General features: G+C 48.9%; 1 protein-coding gene across 5 annotated transcripts; it reads left to right on the top strand.

Annotated features, from left to right (window-relative positions):
- Positions 1-1,674: 1,674 nt before the first annotated feature.
- BMF (Bcl2 modifying factor) lies at positions 1,675-19,951 on the top strand. 5 transcript variants are annotated; one of them, XM_055817431.1, is made up of 5 exons: positions 1,675-1,798; positions 3,145-3,310; positions 4,341-4,565; positions 5,512-5,675; positions 19,157-19,951. In XM_055817431.1, the coding sequence occupies exons 3-5, from the start codon at positions 4,355-4,357 to the stop codon at positions 19,256-19,258; spliced, it is 477 nt and encodes a 158-aa protein (XP_055673406.1). In that variant the 5' UTR covers positions 1,675-1,798; positions 3,145-3,310; positions 4,341-4,354; the 3' UTR covers positions 19,259-19,951. The 5 variants fall into 5 exon arrangements, with proteins under 5 accessions (XP_055673406.1, XP_055673414.1, XP_055673394.1 ...); XM_055817439.1 differs by lacking the exon at positions 4,341-4,565 and adding an exon at positions 4,245-4,340; XM_055817419.1 differs by having other exon boundaries at positions 4,245-4,565.
- Positions 19,952-20,177: the final 226 nt, after the last annotated feature.

Here is a 20,177-nt window from a genome sequence, read left to right as displayed (position 1 = left end):
GAAGACGTAAGTGGTTGGAATCATAGCACATTCATTTTTTATTTATAGCGATGCACGTTCAAATTAGAAGTAGCCCTCCAGCAGCTGGCATTTTGCCAGGGCCTGACCATCAATGTGATAAAATGTGAACATCTTGAAGATACAAAATTCCTTTTGTTGCCTTTTTTTCTTTTTTAAAATGGCATTCTTCTTCCCTCCTACTCTCAACTCCCTTGACTATCAAAAGCAGACAACGAGGTTTAATTAATTGAGGATCCTGGCCCTTACTGAAAACGAAAGAAATGAGTCCTTTCTCTTTCTCACTTGGTGGTGAGGTACAAGTCAAACATGAGCCGATCTCTTCATAATAAAGCAAAGGCTCAACCCTTCTGGCAAATAAAAGGGTAGAAATTAAGCCTTGGACAAGAACCATAAAGAAATGGCTTCTTGGAGAGGATGCACATTATTAGCCTGTTAATCTATTAATGGCAACTGTAAATACCTCACCCCACATCACAGCGACTGAGGCATTTAACTGGAGAGGCTTGCAGGGCCTGGCCAGAAGAACGCGACATGAGGAACCCACAGTACCTCACCTCACCTTGCTAGCAGTGGTTCCCAATCCAGACCCTCCCCTGGGTTTAAGTTACAAACCTCTATAACGGTGTGGCAGACCTGACAGCAATTAACATTACTCAGCTGCCAGCTGGGTTTTAAAACCTCCCTTCCAAGAGACCTGGCTGTGTAGGTTTTACAAGCAGCCTGCCAGGGTGCTGCTCTGCGCTGAGGGGCTGGGTGAGATTTTGTGATGGATTTCAGGGGACGCTGATAAAACAACAGCAGCGTGAGGGCAAGCGGCACCAGCTGCTGTTTGGGGTGCGAGGCTCGTGTCTTTGTTTTAATCTTCACGGTGCAGGGGCTTCAGGGAAGGCACCACCGGGAATCTGTGCCTGTTCTGAGCCCCTCGGGCCTGTGTGCTCCTGGCATGCAAGGAGGCAGGCGCACGGCATGCTGCAGCGTGCTGCCGGACCCTCGCACCCTGATAGTCAGGCTGGACAAGCCAAAGGGAACTTTTTAAGTCACTTAAAGCCAAGAAATAAGAGTTTTATTGGAAAATAACTCGCTGGAGTCAGTCAGTTCTAGCCCCAGCGCAGCCGCGCCGCCGGCTCGGCTCTCGGCGGGGCGGTGGCTGCGGCCCTGGGGCCAGCCGGAGCGCGGTCCCGGGCCCAGCAGCTGGCCCCGCCGGGGTCTGACAGGTAGAGGCCCCCGCCTGCCCCCGCCCGGGAGACGGGCCGCAGCAACCGATCTTCCCGCAAAGACCGGGGACGGAACGGCAGTTTCTAAGCGAAGGCGGCTGCCCTGGCTGCGCGGCCGGCCCGGGCCCTCCCCTCCGCCTCCCTCCTCAGGCGGCAGCGATGTGCGAGGAGACGAGTCCCCGGTGCCCCGCAGCGCGCGGCCAGCGCCTGCCAGTGGGGAGCCGGTGGGTGACACACGGCCTCGCCCCGAGGGGCCGGGCTGCCCGCGGCCACGAGCCCGCCCCGCGCCACTCCACGGGTCGGGCCGGGCTCACCCCCCGCGCAGCGGCGGCGGCAGCGGCGGCTGCCGCCGTTGCCCCTCGCGGCGCGCCCCGCCCCTCTCTGCCCATTGGCCGGCGGGCGGGGGCGGGGCGCGGCGGGGGCGGGGCCGCGGTCAGCTGTTCGCGGTCCGCCCGGCGGCGGCGGCGGCAGTTTGGCGGCAGTTTGGCGGCGGGGAGGCGCGGTGGTGGCGGCGGCGGCTCCCGGGACACCCCGGCCCCGCGGGACGCCCGTCCCGCTTCTCGGTGAGTGCCCGGGAAGCCCTTTCGCCACCGTGGGCCGGCCCCTCCTGGGCCGGGTCTGCCGTCAGCGCGGCGCCGGGGCCGGGCGCGATCGTGACAGGGAAGGGGGTTCGCACTGGGGCAGCCCCGGCCCGGCTGGGCGGTGCGAGGCGGCTCCCGCCCGGGGTCCCGCGGCGTCGGGGGGAAGCGGGCGGTCTGGGAGCGAGCTCCGGGCACCAGGAAGGCAGTGGCTCGCTGGTGCGGGCAGTGGCCAGTTACCGGCGGCCAGCGCTGCTCCTTGCCGGGCCGCCCCGGCAGGCTCGGCTCTCTTGTCCCCCGGCGCTGCCCGACGTAGCCGCGTTTAAACCCCTCGGCCGGGGGGTAAATCTGCGGGGCTGGAGCCCGGAGAGGGAAGAGTTAAAAGCAGCTGGCGGCGCCGGAGCGGGGCCGGCCAGCTTTGTTTTGGGAAGCTGGCACGCACGTGTGCGCTGAGCCCTCCCTCCGGCTCCCGGCCCTCCGCCTGTCACAGCGGCCGGTGCCGCGGGGGCTGCTGGCCGCCCGTGGGGCCGTGGGTCGCGCACGGTGCTGAGGAGCCTGGCAGAGCCCCCCGGGCCGCCCCCGGCTCCGGCAGTCCCCGGCTTCCAGCGTGAGCTCCCCGTTCAGGTGGTGGGAGGAACTTCAGCGAGTCGCAGGGTGGGTTCTGCGGGGCGCTGCCCCGGCATTCTCTCTCCAGCACTTCCCAAGAGCTGTGCGGAACAGTCGGCCCCCGTTGCAGGAGGTCGAGTAAAACCTCTTGCTGTCTGAACCCTCCTTTGTTCAGGGCTTGGTGTGCCGGCCAGCCTGCGCCTTTGCCGCACTTTCTGGCGCGGAATGCCCGTGTCCCAGCGGGGCTCTGACAGATGAGGTCTGGCAAATCTTGCTGCAAAGGCAAAATACGCTCTCGTCCTGCACTGCTGTCAGGTGACCGCGATCCAGCGACAGAGCTGGCAGGACACCGTCCACGCCTGTGTCTCGGGGCCTGTAACTCCGTTGGGTGTGCTGCTTTAAGCTGTGGATGAGAATGTTACGGGTGCTGTGCCAAGAGAGTGGCACTGCTGTCATCCAGCAGAGCTGGACCAGCCATGGGGCTGGTACCTGTTCTGCTCTGCAAACTCTTCTTTGGGAGTTGTGGCTGAGCTGAGGGAACTGCTGAGATGCAACAACTTCAATAACGGTAGCGGCCCCAAGTTAGAGCTCTGCGCACTTAGTTCGGTCCCTTTGTCTCCTCTAGCATGCTGGTGGTGTGAGCACTGCTCACCTGGGGGGAGATGGGAGCACCAAGGGGAGCGCTGAACACATCCTCATAAAAGTATTATTAATGTCTCCTTCAGGCCTGAAATTCCTCTTGCTAGTCTTCCGTTCTGTTAAATGCTTCGCAAACCAGAGCAAAGGAAAGAGACATGAAGAGTTGAATTTCACTGCCTTGTTTGGAACTGGGTGGAAATCCTGGAGATGGATCTCTTAGGAGTCTGTCTTCCAATTGGGTTAGATGCACAGGTAACAGTAAAGGGACTTGTGGCATTTTTGGTAAATCTGATTGCTATATGTTTGCAAACAGCTCTGAAATAGTGATTTAGGGTTTGATGGGGTTTTTTTCCTTCCACCATATTTGTCCAGCTTCGTGCTGCAACAGAGCTCAGGAGAGTTTATGATGGCAACTACAGAAGTCCTGCTTTCAACAATGACACCAGCAATCTTTTTTCTTTAGTAATAGAATGAACTAATGTACTGACAGTGCATGTTAGGCTTGACATGGTAAGAGGGGTAATGAAGTGACTCTCTTGCCAAGTTTGGGACATGTCTTTAAGTTGAGCTGAGGGAAGAAGTGATAAGTTGAAAGGAAAGTTGGCCCTTGCAGGGAAGAAGTTATGGAGAGCTTCACAGAAATAGCTTTGCCAGCTCTTTGAGTTTTGCAGCCACTGGGGTTTCTTAAAGGTCTGCCCTTGCAGCCTTGTGATTACAAGAGCTTTTCTTCATCAATAAGTAATAGATGGGGGAAAAGCAAATGGGGCATACCATGAAGTTCAAAGCAGGCCAAAGCAAAGCAGACCCCAAAGAAGCTGAATGGCCATGGGGCAATTTGAAGGACTGAGGTTGCTTTTTAAGACAATGCCTTTTCAGTTTCTACCTGATGAGGTTGAGGGTTGACTCCCTCCTTGTGACCAGTTGTGGAATTGGAGCTGTGGGTGGACTCTTAGACGTGTGAACTTTGTGTCTCTCTGGCCCAGCAGTCGAGGACTTTCCACAAAGCCCTGACCTTCACCACAAAGGCATTCACCTCTCCTACCCATGCAGATGTGCAGTGTTGGAAGGGAGGGAGGTGGGAAGGTGTGGAAAAAATTGCTGTGTTTTACTGTTGGAGCAGAAAGCATTCTCTGTTGGACAATGTTCTTGTGTCTTAGCTGTTTTCTCAAATGTCTCTTTATTGCAGGAGCAATGGATCGCCCCAGCTACCTGGAAGAGGACTATTCTAGCCTGGATGGGCTGGACGATGACGTGTTTCACTCTGATGACTTTGGACTTGCAGGTCAGCCTGGTGAGATGACTGCAACTGGCATTTTCACACAGAACCAGTCCTACAGCTGCCTTCTGGGGAGGTTTCAACTATTCCCCCTCACACACTGCTGTGGTCCCGGTATCAGGCATCCTGAGCAGCAGGACAAGGCAACTCAAACACTCAGCCCGTCCTCTTCCAGTCAGGATGTTATGTTGCCTTGTGGAGTCACTGAAGAGCCCCGGAGACTCTTCTATGGTAAGAGCACTCCAGTGTCACCAGCTTTGCAGCAAGGAAACTGTCCCTTTAGCACTTGCCCAATCAAGCAAGATTTCTTTCGTTAGGGCATTTTATTAAAGGACTAATATTATTTTGCTTTGGTCCTACTCCCTCAGAAAAGATAACGTGTATTTTCTTACCCCTGCTTGTCCACTGTGGGAACCAGGCACTTGCTTATTGCTTCTGCTGTTTTTGATATTCCCACTCTTTCTCTTTTTGGCTTTATTCTGTCACATGTTATTTTACTGCTAGATGTTTAAGTTCTCACCATACCTCGTATCCTACAATTTGCTGACATTTTTTAACTTCTAGTGGTCTCATCCACACGGGAAGACTCTTAGAATTTTTCAGTGGAGAGAGGGAAATGCAAAAATCTACACTTAGTGGGACAGCTTTTAGGCTCTTTACTGGGGTTAAAGTTGTTGAATAAGTAGCATATCCATCCAGTATGTTACGAGTAACTGGTGGGACACAACTCAGCTTTGTGTATCTGATTCAGCTTTAATTCTAATCAGTCCCACTCAATGCCAGAGAACTGAGAAAAGTCTGACGGAAAAGATACAGCAACCTTTAATGGGAGACAACTTGTGGCAGAGATCTTGTAAAACTGCAAACCTGTCATTAAAAAAAAAAATCAGCACTTGGCTGAACTATAAACAAGCAAAAGGAACCAAGTGTGTATGATCCTACCAGTCATTTGATTATGGGAAGCAGCACAATGCTCTGCTTTATTGATATAAATCTACTTAAAAGTGAGCAAATGTCTTACTGCATGCTTATGGTGCACAGTCATCGTTTGGCGTTCAGGAGCTTTAACACGAGTCAAAAATTCAGGATTATGTGCAGCTCTTGCCTCTGTAAAGTGTACTGAGTAGTAGAGCTATGCTTTGCGCTGGAAGAATGACTCTTCTGATCTGTTTTGTAGGGAATGCTGGTTACCGTTTACACGTCCCTCCAGTTGGCTTTGCATTGGATCCGCATCTCCAAGAGGAGCCTCAGGAAGGTCAGCGGGAAGCGCGTGCTGAGGTGCAGATTGCACGGAAGTTGCAGTGCATTGCTGACCAGTTCCACCGGCTCCACATACAGAGGGTAGGGTGTCTCTGGAGGGAAAGGTGGGGGTTTAACTATCCAAGAGTGGTGCTCAAGAAGACTGTCTCCGGGCATCAGCTAAGCGGGCTGTTGTCTAAGGCAGTAGACTGCCAGCAGCGATAAAATGGTAGGAGTATCATGATGGATTTTGCTTAGGCTAGACTGCTGGCTTTTCCTAAAGGTTAGCAGGTGGAGGGAGAAAATGTGTGGGATTGCATTTACTGCCTGGGAAGGTAGCTGTTCTGCGTTAGCTGCTGCTATGCCAGCTCTTCCAGCTCATCAGCATCGGGGTCACTGAGGCTTTCCCCAGCGTTCTCCCCCTTGCTTTTTATTGCCTTTTACTACTCTTCTCCAGTCTCCTCACTGCCAGTGGCTTCTCTTCAGTGGCCCAAGTGACCATGTCTGGCTTATATCAGCTCCTCATCTCAGAAATGACAATAAGCCTGGAGTCTGTTCTGACGCTCCTTGTTGTCTAGGAGTAGTTCTCTAAAACGTTGTTGAGTATATTTAGATCATGCTAGACTTGCTAACAACTCTTGTGTCAGACAGTCCTATCAGACTTGTGACTAACTTCCTCACAACAAAAGACAGCTGTAAGATGTCATCAGGTCTGAAAACCACACTACAGAATCTTGATTTTGTTTTCTTAAATACAAAAAAAAAAGAAGAAACTCCGCTCTTCAAAGAAACAAAATAAACCCAGCACCCCTAAACTCCCTGATTCTTTTCTTCTTTGCCCTCCTTCCCCCTTAAGTACAGATGAAATGGAAATCCCAGCCCGTGCAGAGTCTGGCAGAGGTTTGGCAGTAGGCAGCACTTCCCCACTTCTGTGCAAGCCCAACAGGGAGAGTGTGTATCCGCTTGCATGTGAAGAAGCTGACACTTGCTGACTTCAGAGAGGGGCAAAAAGCTTGTCTCACTCCAAATGAGTCGGTGGTCTGTTGACTGTGGAGTCTGTTGCAGTTCTTGGAGTTAGGTGAGGATCTCCGCCCTGGTCATAGAGAGTGGCTTGTGGCTGGGCCAAGGTTTGGTTCTCTCTGTGTCATCAGAGAGATGAGGGAGTGCTGGGACTCTTCATCTCCAAATAGCAGGAGCACTGAAGCAGCTGTAACAGGAGGATTAGCCCGTAGCAATGTAGATAGGGATATGAATGTCATGTAGCAAACTGCAGGAATAATGAGCTACCGCCAGATTTTCAGCCTGTGTCGTGTGTGGCTGAGTGGGGTTTTCCCCAGTGCTGTAACCTTTTGCCAGCGGTAGCTGAAGACCCTGCTCCCCCCAGCCCGGCTCTGGCAGGGGCGAGGGGGGGGGAGGCGTCAGCCATCCGGCTGGAGGAGCCCTGGAGTGAAGCGGTGGAACTGGTTGTAACCCGACCCCTTGCGTCCCGGGGGAGCGCACCTATCTGGTGTCTGCGCCTTGGAAACGCATCCAGGAATGCCCACCCAAACCGGCTCCGGGCCGCGGCTGCCCGGGGTCGGGCGCTTTGCGGCCGCGGGGCGCGGGGGCTAGCACCGCCCGCAGCCAGGGCCGCCGGCCCGGCCCCGCCGCCTGTCAGCCAAGCCTGTGGACAACGTAGTAAACAAAAGCGCCCGCCCGCACCGCCCGCCAGCGGAGGAGGAGCTCTGCTGTCTTTGTTTGAACTGGAAGAGCAACAAGTTGTAAAGGGGCGGGGGGTGGGGGGGGGCAGCCGTCCAGCCCTTTAAATTTGAAAACAAAACAGAAAAAAAAACCAAACCCAAAACAAAACAACCCGAAAACTTCACCCGAGGACAGAGTAGTTCAGCCAGTGGTTCTCCACAGCCTGACCCTGGGATAGGCCTTGGCATTTGGATCTGCTCAGGGATTCTTGCTTGTTTGTCAGGAAAACTGAGTACTGAGCCACACGTTGGTTGTCCAAGGCACTGTTCCCTGTGGAGCGTTTTGTTGTCATGCCCGATCCCTTCCCTCCCAGCCCTGCATGGAGGATTTCCTTTGGCTTTTGGCACAGATCTTCCGTGCAGAAGCCCCTCTGTCCTGTGTGCGGTGACTCTTCCCAGCCTGTTGCTGAACAAGCAAGCAATCTGCCGCTGGAGATATGTCAACTGGTTCACGATGTGTCGTGGTTTGGAAGGGGCAGTCTCTGAGACATGGAAAACTGGGCTGTCGTTTATCTTGCTGTGAAACTAATCCCTGATTTGGATGCCCCATTACAGCTTCTCTCAAACATTTGGTCAAAACACAAAAGAGTGGTGTCTTGAATCAGATTTAGAATACCACAAAGTTAGTCACACCGGTGTAGTCTTGTGAAGTCTTGAGAGACAGCAAACCTGGTTTTCAACAAGCTGTGTCTCTTTTCAGAGCCTAAAAAACATCTTATCTGTGAACCTGTGAAAAGAAAACATATGTGTCTTTTCAGTGGGAGTTAGGAAAGGCTTTCAGCATTGTACTAGTACATCCAGCTAGCTCCAGAGTTGCTCTCTCATGGCTCTTGAGTTCTGCAAAACTCTCCAGCAGTTCAGGTATGGCTCCCATTGTGCTACCGCAGCAGCGAGGCTCTGTTGACACAAAGGCCACTGGTTAATGTACATCCCTGGCTGAGAGAGGAACCAAACAGGCAGTAGCTGCTGAGGTTGACGTCACTGAGTTGTCATTGGACTGGGCTGCGTGCATGGTCTAACCCCATCCCATACTAGGAACACTGGAGAGTCACTGTTATCTCTTCCCTGGGTTCCTGGAACGATACGGTATTTATTCTGTGGTTCTTGGCTATACAAAAGACTTTTGGGTATGCATCTCGTAAGAATAAGAAAGTTGGCCGCACCTATGCTTGCTTTTGGCATGTACATAATTTTCAGGGTTTCATTTCCTATTAATATATTAAACAGAATACAGTAGTTTAAAACCTGGCTTTTTTGTGCTTAGAACAGTGCTAGAGCAATAATGCAACATTCCCTAGCACTCTGCAGCTTTCATCTCCTTAAGGTGCTGAATTTATTATGGGAAGGACTTGAGCAACACTCTGTGTTCCAAAGTAGCCAAGCCTACTGCAGGTCGATCCACTTTGCAAAGGACTCTGCAGAATGCCATTTGAGACCCATCTGTGTTTTCTTGAGCTCATTAGTAACTCTTACCTGTCTGTGGCTGTGTAGCTTTCAGCAATGTTCCCTCTCATGCTTTTCTCACCCTGCCCCAGGAAAACAAAGGTAGACCCCTTGAAGCATGGCTTCATGCTTTCTGCAGGAGAACCCAGTGCCTGCCACCTCCTTGATGTGGAGCAAGTGTGCCTTTGCCATGGGGTCTGCAAACTGCTTGCTGTAGCCGAGCTGTGGCTGAGCTTAAAGAATGCACTCTGAGGTTATGGAGGACAGAGCTGAGCTTAGGGGATCTGCTCGTCGGTCGGCTGGGATGTGCAGCCTGTGCCCCACATGTCTGGGCTGTGGCAACAAGTGCTTGGACTTTGCTTCAGGTCCCAAGTGCACTGGAGTTTCCCCACCCAGAGAAGGAGCTTCAACCTGTGCTGAACTGACAATGTATTTCATGACATGACACACTGCTAGATGGGATGTGAGTAGTGAGTAGACGACTAGGGATGGTGGCAGCAGTGGTGTAAAGCTGCCCCATAGGAGCACGAGGTTATACAAGAGTGGGGTGGATGACACACTGGATCAGTATCACACCCCTTTGGTTTGACTTGATCCGTCGAGACACTTGGAACGCTATGTTTTTTTCCAAATAAAATAACTTTCTAAGCAGGCTGCAGCTTTGAGGGGACTGCTTTTATCACATCTCTTCTTCATGGTGATAAGATCACTTCACAGGGGAGAAAATTGTCTCTTTAAGAGCCAAGGAGTGGTAGCCTTGAACAGTTCTGGGCTTGGGTCCAAGCAGAGCCACTGACTTGCTGTATGACCTCAGACAAGTCTCTTGACCTCCTTGTGCTTCAGTCAACCCATCTGGAAAGCTCAGTTTGAAAAAAGCTGAGCCTCAATGAGAACCAGATGCTGAATCAGAGCTGAGCTTTCTTGAGTAAATAAGTGCATTACAAACAACAACAAAGCCCCTTTCCAACACATCAGGGATCCTGCAGTTGATTTAGATATGCTGACCATGCTCAAAAAGCCTCCATGGATCTAGCTATAGAAAACTGTTGCTCTAAATTCCCCAGTTGGTTCAGCAAGTAACTGTCACCATCACTACAGTGGGCTCGAGCAGCCTGTAGAGCCTGAGTGCCTGCATCCACACCGGCTGTGGAGGGATGGCTGGGCATGTACCCGTTTGCCTCAAGTTAATGACACTGAAAATGTTCAGGAGGAAATGTTGTTTTCCTTTGAAAGTGAAGCTTGTTACATTTTGCATATTTTTTCCCCTCTGTCTCTCATGAGAGTTATTGAGGCCTCCTCTGAGACACTTCTGCTTATGCAACAGGGAGCCCGTGTCTCTTGTCAGAAGCTTATCGGCATGAGAGAGTGGGCGCACGCAGCGCTACCTGTGTATCATTTAGTCCAGGCTCCATCAGGCTTTTCTCCATTGTTTATTGAGGACACTCAGGGGATATTTTAACAGTGGCTTTTTCAAACTGGAATTGTTTGCTGGAAACTGTCCTTTACGATGGCTTTACATTTTAGGAAAAACGTTCAGAAAAGCTTCCTAATAATGTAATGGAGAGACCCTCAAACAGTCCTGCAGCTGAGCCCATACAACCGGCAGCTCCGTACTTTATTTGTACCTGCAGTCTCTTTGAGACTTGGGATAAGTGCTTTCGTTTTTTTCCCCAATTAAGTCAGTACATTTCAGGATCTTCTTTGCTGGCTAGTGCTTGCTGGTCTCTGCTTCTGCTGCACAAAGCAGTGGGGCTTCTCTTCAGCTCTGCTGTTTGCGGGTTGCCCATCAGTGCAGAACTTGAATTTCCAGCTGAGGGTGCAGGAGCAGGATGAGGGAGAGTACCAGACACAGAACTCCTGGTGTGAGCCCAGTTTAGAAGAGAGGGGGTAGGGTGGGCATGAGGTTGAGAAGATTGAGATGGAAGGCAAAGTTCTTGCAGGGCTATGGAATTGGAATCCTAGGCTTGAGGAATGGAGGGTGCCATTGGGGCAAGAGGAATTCTCACGGTCAGTGGAGTCAGAAACTTGATTTGAGAAAGTGGAGACAGATTCTTTTGCTTACTGTTAGATTTTTTGTTGGGTTTTTTTTTGGTTTGTGTTTGTTGGTTGGTTTTTTTTGCATTTTGACAAATGACATTGAAGGAAGAGGTGTGCTTGGAAGTGCACCTTCCCCTATGCATACAAATGACACAGCAACCTGTTGCCCCTTGCCTCACACCTGTTCTGAAATCCTGCTGCCTGTGGAACTGTTTACTTGACATTTAGGTTAACAGAAACTTGCAGGACCCTTTCACATCTGATCTGAAATTATATTCTTTGTTATGTTAAGAAAAGAAACTGAGAACAAGAACGTAGTTATGCCACTGTATAAATCCATGTTTCTCCCATATCTTGAATGTTACATACAGTTCTGGTTTCCTTCTTCCAAAATGATGCAGCAGAACTGGAAAAGGTTCAGAGAAAGGCAAGAATGATGATGAAACTTCCATATGAAAAATGGAAAAATGCGCTAGGGCCGCTAAGCCTAGAAAAGACACAAAGGAAGGGGGTAGCAATATTAAACAGAAATCAAAAGTGACATGAAGGGGATGGATAGACTAATTTCTCCCAGTACAAGAACTAGGCAAAATTAAGTCAAGCTAGTAGGAGCCAGGTCAAAGTAAGCGAGGTAGTTTGCCGTGCAATAGGTAGCTCTGTGGAACTTCTTGTCAAGGCATGTTCTGCATCCCAGTGCTTTATCTGGGTTCAAGGGGAATCAGGACAAGTTTATAGCCACTGAAGGAGATGTTAAATAAACAGAAACCAGATCTGACCCGGAAAGTCCGAAGCTCAAACTGGTTACATGCTGAAAGAGTATTAGGGGGAGCTATTGCATGTACTCACCCTCCGCTTTTCCTCGGGCAGCCATGTAAGGCTGCTGTTGGAGGCTGGGCTACGCAAACTCTTGATCCAACAGTCACATACAAACATTGCATATTGGTTTAATAAAACCCACAAAATTTCTATACCAGCCTAATCTGTGCTTCTTCTCTACGCTTTCAGCTGACAAAAGATTTAAATATATCATGGTTTTGTTACTGCCTAAAATAGGGGATAACTTTAAAAAGCAAAACTTCCTGCCTAGCTCTGGTAGAGGAAGTGGGCGGAGGATAAGGGAGCTGGGTGGCAGAAGAGCCGTGCAAGCTCTGTGTGGTAGCATGCCGTGAGTCCTTCACCCTGCCACCCTGCCGGACATGGGGCTGCAGTGGCTTAAGGCAGTGGGGCCACAACCTCAAAACACCAAGGTTGCCCACATTAGAGAGCACGAAGTAAGTCTTTGGGACAGTGCAAGAGAATTGTTTTGCAGTATTTCTAACGTCACCTGTTATGTTGCTGTGTGATGTAAACAGTGTTCAGTGCTGCTGCTTCTCCTGTATGACCCCAGCAGTCTCTGCAGGCTCTCCTGCGTTTCCGTGGCTCCCACAGCACCATGCCAGCCACTGTGGCAGTGCTAACGTGCTTTCTGTTTGTAGCAGTGTGACAGCTGAGAAATTACTTTTCAATTAAGAAGTAATTGTGGTGATATCCCACTTCTTTTTTAGTGTGGGAGACTCGGAAATGCAGGTTATAACTTGTCTGAGATCACGCAGGGATCGCTGATTGGAACCCAGTCGTTCTGCCTCCAGTCCTCTGCTTGGGCTGGTTGATCTTATTAAGATACTGCCGTCTCTGAGGGGGATGATGATATGTTTGGACCGATTATTTATGGTGAGGAGTGTGCATGTTTCTCTTTTACTGAATTAAATTTTATGGTGGAAAGGCAGGAAAGCAAGCGCCCAACTGCAGCCCTCCTTTGTTTCAGGCCGTTGGGGAGGAATGTCCCGCTAGCCTTTTATAGCCTCTGTTTGGGGTGGGTTTGTTTTTTTGTTTCTCCTGGGTAGTTGCCCTTGCCAATGGCAAAGGAATCAGAGTAGTGTACCACAGCACAAAGAACAGTGGTCTAAAAATAAAAGCAGTGAGGCAACTTCTTTTAACCCCAGTTAGGTTTTTCCCGGTGTAAGGCCTGAGGAGGCGGCGGGGGCTGCGGGCTCTCTCTGAGGAGAGCCCCGGGCGGGTGAGGAGGCGCGGGTTGTGCGTGAGAGCGGCTCTGCCGAGCAGCGTTCGCGCCCCGCCGCGGTGTTTATATCGCGCTCTAAATTTAGCCTCTGAGTCACCACAACTGCTGACGAGGCCGCTCTGCCCGCAGGCCCCGCCGCTGCACCTGCCCGCCGGCCCCCCCCGCCCCGCGGGCCGGAGCCCTGCGCCGCCCCCTCACCCCTCCGCCGGGATGCTGGCTTGTGGAAAAGCTTTAAAGTGTTATTTTAACCAAACCCCGAGGTGGGCTGTAATCACTAGGGGGTGTCTCCCGCGCGGTGAGCAGCTGAGGGAGCACCTCCCTTCTGGGGTGAGGGAGCCCGCGTAGAGGGAAGGCGGGTTCGCCCGAGCTGGTCGGGGGCGAGCCGTGAGGCAGCTCTGCCAGCTCAGGCTCGGGGGCTGAGGGAATAAACCTGCCTGTCCTCGCTGCCAGCACCTGGGGCTCTGTGTGTGTGTCTTCTGCATGGGGAGGGCGAGATCTGGGCATTTCTTCCTGCACCCTCATCCTCCCGCCCCAGCATGGTGGCAAATCCTGCCCCCGGCCCTGTGCCGCAGGTAGAGAGTGGTATCAGGTGTGGCTCTATGGAAATACAAGACCCTGATTTACTCTTATTTATGGAAAACAAGCCGGTGTGCCCCCCAGGGGTGCAGGAGGGGAAGGCTGGGGGCCTGGGAACGCAGTGGCCGGTGGTTGCCCTTCCCAGGTTGCCGTCAGCTGGCTGTTGCTATGGCGTCTGTCTGCTTCCCCTTCCTGCCTGCTCCGGGAGGAAGGCGGAGTGGCTGCGTGTTTGTTTTTGACTACGAGAAAGTTGAGAAGGGGCTCACCTGTGCAGCTGTGCCCCCAGCAGGTTTGGGGCAAGGGACACTTGCTGTTTGCTGTTCGGCCCAGCGCCTTGGCAGGGGTCAGTGCCACCGCCCCCTCTGCATGGGCTGGCAGCCTGTAAATGGGATGTGGGGGTCCCCTGTACCCCTCCTGCTGCCCCCACTCCGTTATATCCTCTCCATAAACACACGTGTCGCTTATCTTGTTTCGCACAAAGCCTGATGGAGGCTTTGCGAAAGGAAGCAGTAGTTGGGATGACACCTCCCTCTGCCGCAAGTTTAGTCCCACAGAAGAGAGCCATGGGGTTTGCAAGCCAGAAGGATGCAGATCCCCGAGGAAGATCCTCATCCTCCTCTCTGTGTCACCACGGTGCCGCTAAGCACCTCTTTCGTTTTTTCTTTATTACTGTCTCCTTTTTTTCCCCTGCTGCTTTTACACATGCATTATTCTTTGGTCATTAGGAATCACAGCTGGAAAGATTTGTATTTGACTTCCATTGGCCTGCATTTCTCTCTCCAGCGGGGGACACCTTCTGTAACCTCTGTTGCCTTGGGGACTGTGACTTTCTAGTCTTTCTAAGCTAAAGCATATTTTGTGGTAGCACAATATGCCTCCAGCCACCTGGCAGCCAAAACAGCCTTCAGCGATGAGTCAGCAACTGCTCCTGGTGTGCAAGTATTTTTGTTTGCAGTGAATAAATAAAATCCCAACAACTTATTGCTAATACATGTATTAGTCATTAAAGGAAGAATGATGTTTTTATGTACACATATGCCATTATTCTTTTGCTTTAATAGTGCCATTTATGGCAATATTTTAATCTTTCTAGTTAAGATGGGATCAGAATTTGATCCTTAACCATCTGGAAGCCATGAACCAAAGTCAGAATTGCCTATGAGATCAAGAGTGTAGACAGGTGTACTCTTCTGTATATGTGATAAGAAAGTACCAAACATGCATACAAGGTGTATATGATGAACATACTCTTTTATTTTTTTTTAAGGAGGGATATTAGTGTCACGTATGTATCAGGTGAATCTTATTAATCTGTTAAATATTTATACACAAGGATTCAAAAAGCTGTGTCAGAGACAACATTTTCTTTGAGGTGTGTTACCTGTCCTGATCTTCCCTTGATCATCCCATACAAGGGCCTTGGTAGGAGTAAAAAGCTTTTGACATCTGCAGTGCTATTTGACACATATCTGCATGCTTCCAGCATGAAACATGTATTAGGAATTAATTATGAGGAGGGAATAAATGTCAGGTCAATCATGTTCCTCTTTCATTTGCTTCCAGTAAAAGTCTTGCTGGTTTTTTGTGTTTGTTTACCAGCATTCTGGCTTTTGGTTCAGCACAGTTCATGGAATAGGCTTCACTAACATACTGTTGCTGCAGAGGACACTTTTCCTGTAAAGTGGCCTTTCCTTGTGACTCATTGAAGCATTCATGTTAATGCCTCAGACAGACAGTCTCTTAAGGATATCCCCTTCAAAAAGCAGCAGCTGCAATAGGAAATGGTTTTATGTGTTTCCAGCTTTGTGTTGACTTACTGTATTCACAAGTCTAGTCTTCTTTAGTTACAGTTAGTAGAGAGGGCAAAAGGGGCTTCTTTCCATCTTGGGAAAGGAGATTCAAAATGTTCATTGTATTGCCACCACATGGAGGTGGCAAAGTGTTCATCCCTAATATTTTTGTGCAGTAGTGACTCTTGAGGACTGAATTGTTTTGTTGAAGGACAAATCAGCATAGTGAAGTTTAGGAAAATTATAAATCTGTGCCACAATAGTTATGAGTCTTAGAAAACTGTAAGAATTTACTTGAAATGTATCACATCTGAAAAAATTAGATGCCAAATTAGTGGAGTCACTCTCCTGGGTTTTCTGTCCTTCCTGGCAGCTAAATTTTACCACACCAAAGCGCCCTCAGTCTTGAAATATTTGAATATTTTGGTCTTGGCAGAGGCGTATCTGGGGAAAAGCTACCGAAACTTGTGAAAAGGACATTTTTTAGGCTGGGACAGTTCTTTCCATAAATTGTTTATCTCTACTGGAAAGAATAGCTACCATTTCCATTCTGTGGCTCTTGTCCCACGCTGAATTAGTATCATGGAAAGCAGATCAACCCCAGAAGCGAAGCCATAACTCTGCAAACCACGTTAGCTAGGCTTGCTGCTGAAGCAAGCAGTCCCAGCTTGCTCTTCTCCTCAGATCACCTTTCTGTTGTGCTGGCACAAGCATCAGCTTGACTATATGATGCCATGGATCAGATGGATTAGGATGACCTGATCAATAGTAAAGGCAACTTCTTTGTCAGATTGGTTCTGGCCTTGATCATTGTCCTGCTCTAGTTCACTTTCCTGCACCAGTGTGAGGACAGTGTGAGCAGGCTGCTTCGGTACGCAAACCAGTGAAAGTGTATGTGGGACTACACCGCTGTGGAAGGAAATGCTGGCTGAGTACAGACCCAGGGAAATACAAGCCCTAAGTCTAGGAATAAACCCTGGAAACCTGCCCTCAGCCTAGTGCTCTTATATTTTTACTTCAAAACAAAATTAATGGTGTCAATGTCCTTCATAAAGTGATTTGAGATCTTACACTTCTTATAAACAAAGGGAAGCAAGGATAAAAGAATTCCTATTCTGCTCTTGCATGGAAATCTCCTTGAGTCCCATAGGCTCATAGACACTGAAAAGTGGGAAACATTTTAACTGGAGAAGGACAAAAATGCTTTATGAAAAATATGGCTTCAAGAGGCAGTACAATAAACACAGTAGAATATAAACTAAAAAAAACCATTAGAGTTTTTCTCAGTAGTTGTGGTACCATATCCCACTGGTTCTTTTGGAGGTCTGTAACCCTTCTTAAAGTAAAGCTCTAAACCTCTTTCTTTACCAAATAAAAACAAACCCCAATACCTTCCTAAAAAAGCCCCCCCACTCCCATCAAAAAACAGGGAGGATGAGCTCAACCCTTCTACTGTTTTTCCCTGAACATGGCCTTTACCTATCACTGCAAAGAACAAGTAACCCTTTTCTTCTGAGGTGACATGTAAAACTTAGGAAAGAGAGTATTTAGAAACCTGTTAGGGTGTGTGAGAAGCTCAAAGCAGCCTCCTACATGAAGTGGGACATTACTATGGGGATCTTAACATGTGTTTGTCTCCCTGACAGTGTGGAATAGTTTAAATTGCGCTTGCCAGATCAGCACGCCTCCTCTCATCTGCCCACAAATTAACCCATTTTATAGAATTCCATGAGAGTTTCCATTAAAGAAAGCCCAGTAGTGAAGCTGAGATATATTTTAAGTTTAGGATTTCAATACCAATTTTTAAATGTCCTTTGGCATTTCCCATTCTAAGTCCCTATAAGACATTCCTTTACCCTCTTGGCTGCCAAGAGAATAAAATTATCTGCCAAAGCAGATTGTCTTCAGAGCATCTGTTTGTCCATCGTGCTCTCCTAGCGTAGTTCCCTACTCATGGAAACTGCAGAAGGCAGCATTGTGCTTGCATGCCACTTCATCGACATGCTACCCAAAGATCTCTGTTCAAGAAGCAGTCTGCTTAAGCTGTAATAGCTTGATAAAAACATGGTATCTAGATGTCATCAGTAAACGTTGTGGTTCCACGTGCATGTTCAAGAGGGTTTGGGAATGTGGCTCTGTGAAGGAGGGTGAGAAGAACCTCTGGAGATTGATGAGGAAGGACAAGCCTGGTCATACTGAGAGGCGAGTAACAAAACAATAAGCATCTCACTTTTTTTGGAACCAGGTGAGACCAAATGAGGTTTTTTTAACCCAGCCCTAGGGGACAGTTTATAATTCACCTGTAAACCTAGCAATGCTTTGAAATAAATTCTACCAGGCTCTAGAGTCGCTGTCTGTGGGTTATGCTCGAAACACAGTGGTGTTGAAATGTGTGATGGGATCTGTGTGAACTCTTCTAAATCCAGGAGGCAACTGTTACGTCTTGAGGGGAAGAAGTGACCCACTGCTATGTTGTAAGATGAACACAGGTTTCCAGAAGCCTGTTTTGTGTGTAGTTGTGATTCAAATGGCACAGATCTACCCACACTGAAATATGAACATAATTTAATGATGACCTGGGAGGGCTTTGAAGAGCTGTCTATTGACACATCTCCAATAGACCAACTCCAGTTGCAACTCTCTCTGATTTGTGATTACATAAAGAATGCCTTGCAACCGTGTTCTGCCCTGTTGAGCTAATCTGAGCTGAAACGTCTTGTTCGTATAATGTGCTTCAGTGCTCCTTTATGAACTCCTGTGTACTGAGGCAAAGTTGTTGGAAGCCAGTCTTCTGTTTCCTCGCCTGCTGGGGATTGGGGTGGGGGGGTGGGGGGGGTGGGGGGAGGGGGTGGAGATTGGGGCTGGTTTGTTTTGTTTTCCAGAAATGATCAGTCCTGCTTAGCAAATATGGAATTCTGGATGAGAAAACAAAGACTGACTTCTAATAGAGGGTAGGTTATTGAGGTGAAATAGTATCCCAGGCTGGGCAATGTAAAGAGAAACCCACCTGTTTGTATGAGATGCCATTAAAGTGCGGGAAGGTGGGGGTATAATCAGAGCCACTTTTGCAGGGGTGGTTACACATAACAAAAGAAGGAACAGTGTCCCTGCCCCAAAGCTGCATTATATAGTCTGGTGTCCCCCTGAAACTCAATTCCCATGTTTCTTCTTTGACAATGGGACCTGAAATAACCTCTTGGTTTTGGTTTTTTGTGTGTTTTCAAGTATGTTCTTGCTTAAGGTTTAATTGGCTCCAGTCAGTAGGAAAGGGCTCCAAGGCTGATTATTTATGGCTTACTGTCAAAAGTGGCTATAAAAAGGGCAGTATTATCTTGGAGATGCTGGGAAGGAAAATGTGATGGGGGGAGGGTGGGGGAGTGTGTGTGTGCACGAATGTGTTTTCTTGTACTAGATGAAATCAGAGTTTTGCTGTCTCAGCAGTGTGGTTTAAATTGAAGATTAACCCTTTGACCTTCACGGTGTCAAATCACTTACAGATGGATCACCAGTTATATTTTTTTCTTTTTTTTTTACTTTCAGGGTGAAGGGGGGCTTTTTTTAAAAAAAAAAAAAAAAAAGAAGAAGGTTGTTTGTTCATGCAGCTGGGGCTTTTGAAAGGCTCAGAAGCCAATCTGATTAAAAACAGCACTTGGCTAAACTCTGCAAAATCCTACAAGCAAAAAAAAAAGTTTAATCCTCTTGTGCACAATGCATAAAGGGTCTGCTCTTTTCTTTTTGTAATGTTAGAGCTACAATTATTTCTGGAGAACTTATCATTTCCCTCTCTCCCCTCATCCCTTGCTGCACCCCCTTGTTATGCTGATGGGATTAAAGTGTCTGCTCTTGAAAAGTGTAACTGAGTTGTTATTGGAAAAGAGAAGTGGTATGTTGCAATTTTAGAAATATAAATAACCTTGCTTCAACTGTTCTTCTCTACAGCATCAGCAGAACAGAAATCAAGTGTGGTGGCAGCTTTTTCTCTTCCTACACAACTTGGCCTTAAACGCAGAGGCGAACAGGAACCACACTGGGCAGAGGTGAGCTTCGCCCACCTGTTTCAGGCCGCATCCAGTCTGCAGGGAGCACTGAACAAACACTGGTTCGGGGGCGAGACATTGCACACCGCCGGCCGGATGTGAGGACTCTGAATTTCTGATACTCGTCTTCAAGTTTGGGGTTTTTTACGGACTCTTCTTTGTTGCTGCCTGCCTCGCGAGGCAGGGAGCTCTTGTCCAACACTGTCAAAGGAAAGCCAGAATGTGGGTGTGTTTGGTAAAGCTTGCTGCTGGTTCCCGTGCCGGTGACCTCTGTGCAAGGGAGGCAGGTATTAGACTAATGGCTTCCTCTGCCCTGTGTGTTAGTCAATGGTAGAGTGTAGGAGTGTCATTTTGGCTGCTAGTTAAAAATGATGTCTGGGATTGATGACTCTAAACATACTTAGAGTATCTTCCAGAGCAGAGATGCTCGATTTCTCCACAAAGAAATTTCTTTTTAGCAATGAAAACATTCAAGTAGCTTATATCCATCAGGTTGCTTGTTTTCTGCGTGGGTTACTGTTTATTTCCTTGCACCTTGTGTGAGAGAAAATTACAAGGAACTCTGATCTCTTTCTGTTGGACACCAGTTGTGGTTCTCTTACATGAAGTTGTTCTTTGTCATTGCCATCAACAGACAAAATCATTTCAGTAGAACAGTCTTAAAATTAAACCTTCCTGGGGTTGCTGGTGGCTAGTAGTTTCTGTCACTGTTTGCTTCCAGTTCAGTGTTTGCAGTGTCCATGAGCCAGCATGAAGCCAAAACCCATGAAATATGACACAAGCATCATTCTTCTACAATGATAATGTGTATGTTTTTATTAGTTTTATGATGAGTGTTTATTTTGTTTTGGTTTTATTTTCTCTTACTGTAATGTTGGTTGGTCAGGAAGGCTTAGGTCCCAGGCATCTGATAGTTTTGCATC

The sequence above is a fragment of the Falco peregrinus genome, chromosome 1, assembly GCF_023634155.1.
Source record: "Falco peregrinus isolate bFalPer1 chromosome 1, bFalPer1.pri, whole genome shotgun sequence".
Classification (NCBI taxonomy): Eukaryota; Metazoa; Chordata; class Aves; order Falconiformes; family Falconidae; genus Falco; species Falco peregrinus.
Note: the sequence above shows the minus strand (reverse complement) of the source record. Positions and strands in the feature narration are given on the sequence as shown.